This window comes from Austrofundulus limnaeus, unplaced genomic scaffold (assembly GCF_001266775.1).
Source record: "Austrofundulus limnaeus strain Quisiro unplaced genomic scaffold, Austrofundulus_limnaeus-1.0 Scaffold426, whole genome shotgun sequence".
Lineage (NCBI taxonomy): Eukaryota > Metazoa > Chordata > Actinopteri > Cyprinodontiformes > Rivulidae > Austrofundulus > Austrofundulus limnaeus.
This window is the reverse complement of record NW_013952828.1, coordinates 127,616-129,756: the sequence shown is the minus strand read 5'-3', so window position 1 is coordinate 129,756 and position 2,141 is coordinate 127,616. Positions and strand designations below refer to the sequence as shown.

At 42.8% G+C, this 2,141-nt stretch overlaps 1 protein-coding gene across 1 annotated transcript in view; it reads left to right on the top strand.

Moving 5' to 3' along the window:
* The window catches only part of LOC106529180 (placenta-specific gene 8 protein-like), a 5,059-nt gene extending 4,123 nt beyond the window's left edge, over window positions 1-936 (top strand). Inside the window, exons 3-4 of the mRNA XM_014024532.1 lie at window positions 67-212; window positions 799-936. Coding sequence (XP_013879986.1) covers window positions 67-212; window positions 799-936 — 284 coding nt within the window. The remainder of the gene's footprint in view (window positions 1-66; window positions 213-798) is intronic.
* Window positions 937-2,141: the final 1,205 nt, after the last annotated feature.

Here is a 2,141-nt window from a genome sequence, read left to right as displayed (position 1 = left end):
ATATATAACAGGGTATTTAAGGGTCTTTAAAGTAGTATTGAGTTTAAATGTTTCTCTGCCCACCAGGCTGCTGTGCTCTTTGGTGTTTCCCCTGCATGCAGTGTCAGACGGCCAGTATGTACGGCTGGTGTTGTCTCTTGCCGATGTGTGACACCTGCGGCGTGGTGTCCTGCAAACTCCGGTCCAACATCAGGGCGCGCTACAATATTCCTGTGAGTCTTGGGGGGGGGGGGGGGGGGGGGGGGGCAAGGAGTGATAAAGAGGGGATCGTATGTGTAGCTTTTACTTTTTGACCCTTCTTACTTTTTAATGTGCATTTGTGTTGTTTGTGCTGCAGATACAATCAAATTATTTTTAGTTTGAACAATAACATTTGTTTTAACACAAAATAAATATTCAGTTTCTTCCAACAAAACTGCTTTTCTCACAAAACGAAGAAAGTTGATCTTTTAGTCAGTTTCCAAATGAACTTGCAGCTAAAGAAGTAGTATTTTCAGTTCATTTGAATTTAGAAGTTTTACCCACAGAGGTGAGATTTCTTGTTTCCTTTCAAACTTTAGATTTTCACAAAATCATGCAAAAGGGGTTTTAGACCCAAATTAACAACAAAACACTGCAATAATTTTAACAACTCATCGACCCGATCCACCTTGGTTAATTCAAGTCATCCATTAAGAAATTACTTCATCATCTTTTTATCAGGTCTGAGAACACCTACAGAGAACAGATGAGGCTGATGGGAATGATGTTGAATTAACATGTACTTACCCTTCTTCCTCCCTCCTCTTCCTCACTCAGGGCTCCTGCTGTGACGACTGCTGTAAGCTCATGTGGTGCTACACCTGCGTCTGGTGCCAGATGCATCGAGAGCTGAAGAACAGGGCCCGGCATCCGTCTGGCAACACCGTGGTGACCACTCAGAYCATCCAGGGTTAGAGTTTTATCCTGAGTGCATCAAACACTTTTACAAATAATCGGTAGCTTAGTAATGTATTGATTTTTTAAATTTTATTAGCTATGAATTAAATATGCAAAACAGATCATTTGAGTTTGTTCCTGTATCAGTATTAGCTAAAAGACAAATCCCTTAGTTTAGAACATGCACTTAAGCAAGCATTACTTGAAAGAAATTGCTGTAAGTTGTTTGTAATTGTCCAACATTTGTTTTCACAGGGCTTTCTGTTTAAAACTTTAGATTCATTCAGGTGTTTGGAGTTTTGTACGTTTTATAGTTTTTCAGCTTTGTTCCGCCTTTGAATCACAATAAAATTCTTGTTTCGTTGTAAAAGTTCAGTGTGAGTGGATTTTTATTTTTTTTCTGAGGTGACTCGTGATGTTTCTCTGTTTCACCATCATATTTCGCAWATTTTGCTTTTGGACATTTGTTATGACACGTAACCGTAGCCTCATGGTGATTTGTTATAAGAGCAGCTGATTATCATCTCAAAGCTCAAATAATACCCCGAATCCAGGCAGACACCATGAACACAGAGCAGGAGCAAAGAGGAGAAAGAGAAGGAGGAAGTTCAAACCATCTCCTCCTGATGGACAATGAGAGATCRTTGGGGAACAARTTGGACGAACTCCAAGCTCTTACAAGCTCTACCARATGCCTGAACCACCTCAACTGCCTCCTCTTGATGTGGAGGAGCAGAGCTCTACTCTGAAACTCTCCCTGATAACTTTTTACCCTGTCTCTTTCGGTCACTGTCCAAAGTTTGTGACCATAGGTGAGGGTAGGAAGGTAGACTGATTGGTAAACAGAGAGCTTCGCCTTACAGCTCAGCTCCCTCTTCACCACAACAGACCGGTACAGAGTCCACAAAACTGCAGAAGCTGTACCGATCCRTCTATCAATCTCAGGCTCCATTCTTCCCTCACTCGTGAACAAGACCCCAAGATACTTGAACTTCTCCGCTTGAGGCAGAACCTCACCCCCAACCAGGAGAGCGCAATTGGACTCAGATTTGGAGGTGCTGATCCTCATCCCAGCCGCTTCACACTCAGCTGTGAACCGCTCCAGTGAGAGCTGAAGATCACGGCACGATGACGCCAACAGGACCACATCATCTGCAAACAGNATGCCTGAACCACCTCAACTGCCTCCTCTTGATGTGGAGGAGCAGAGCTCTACTCTGAAA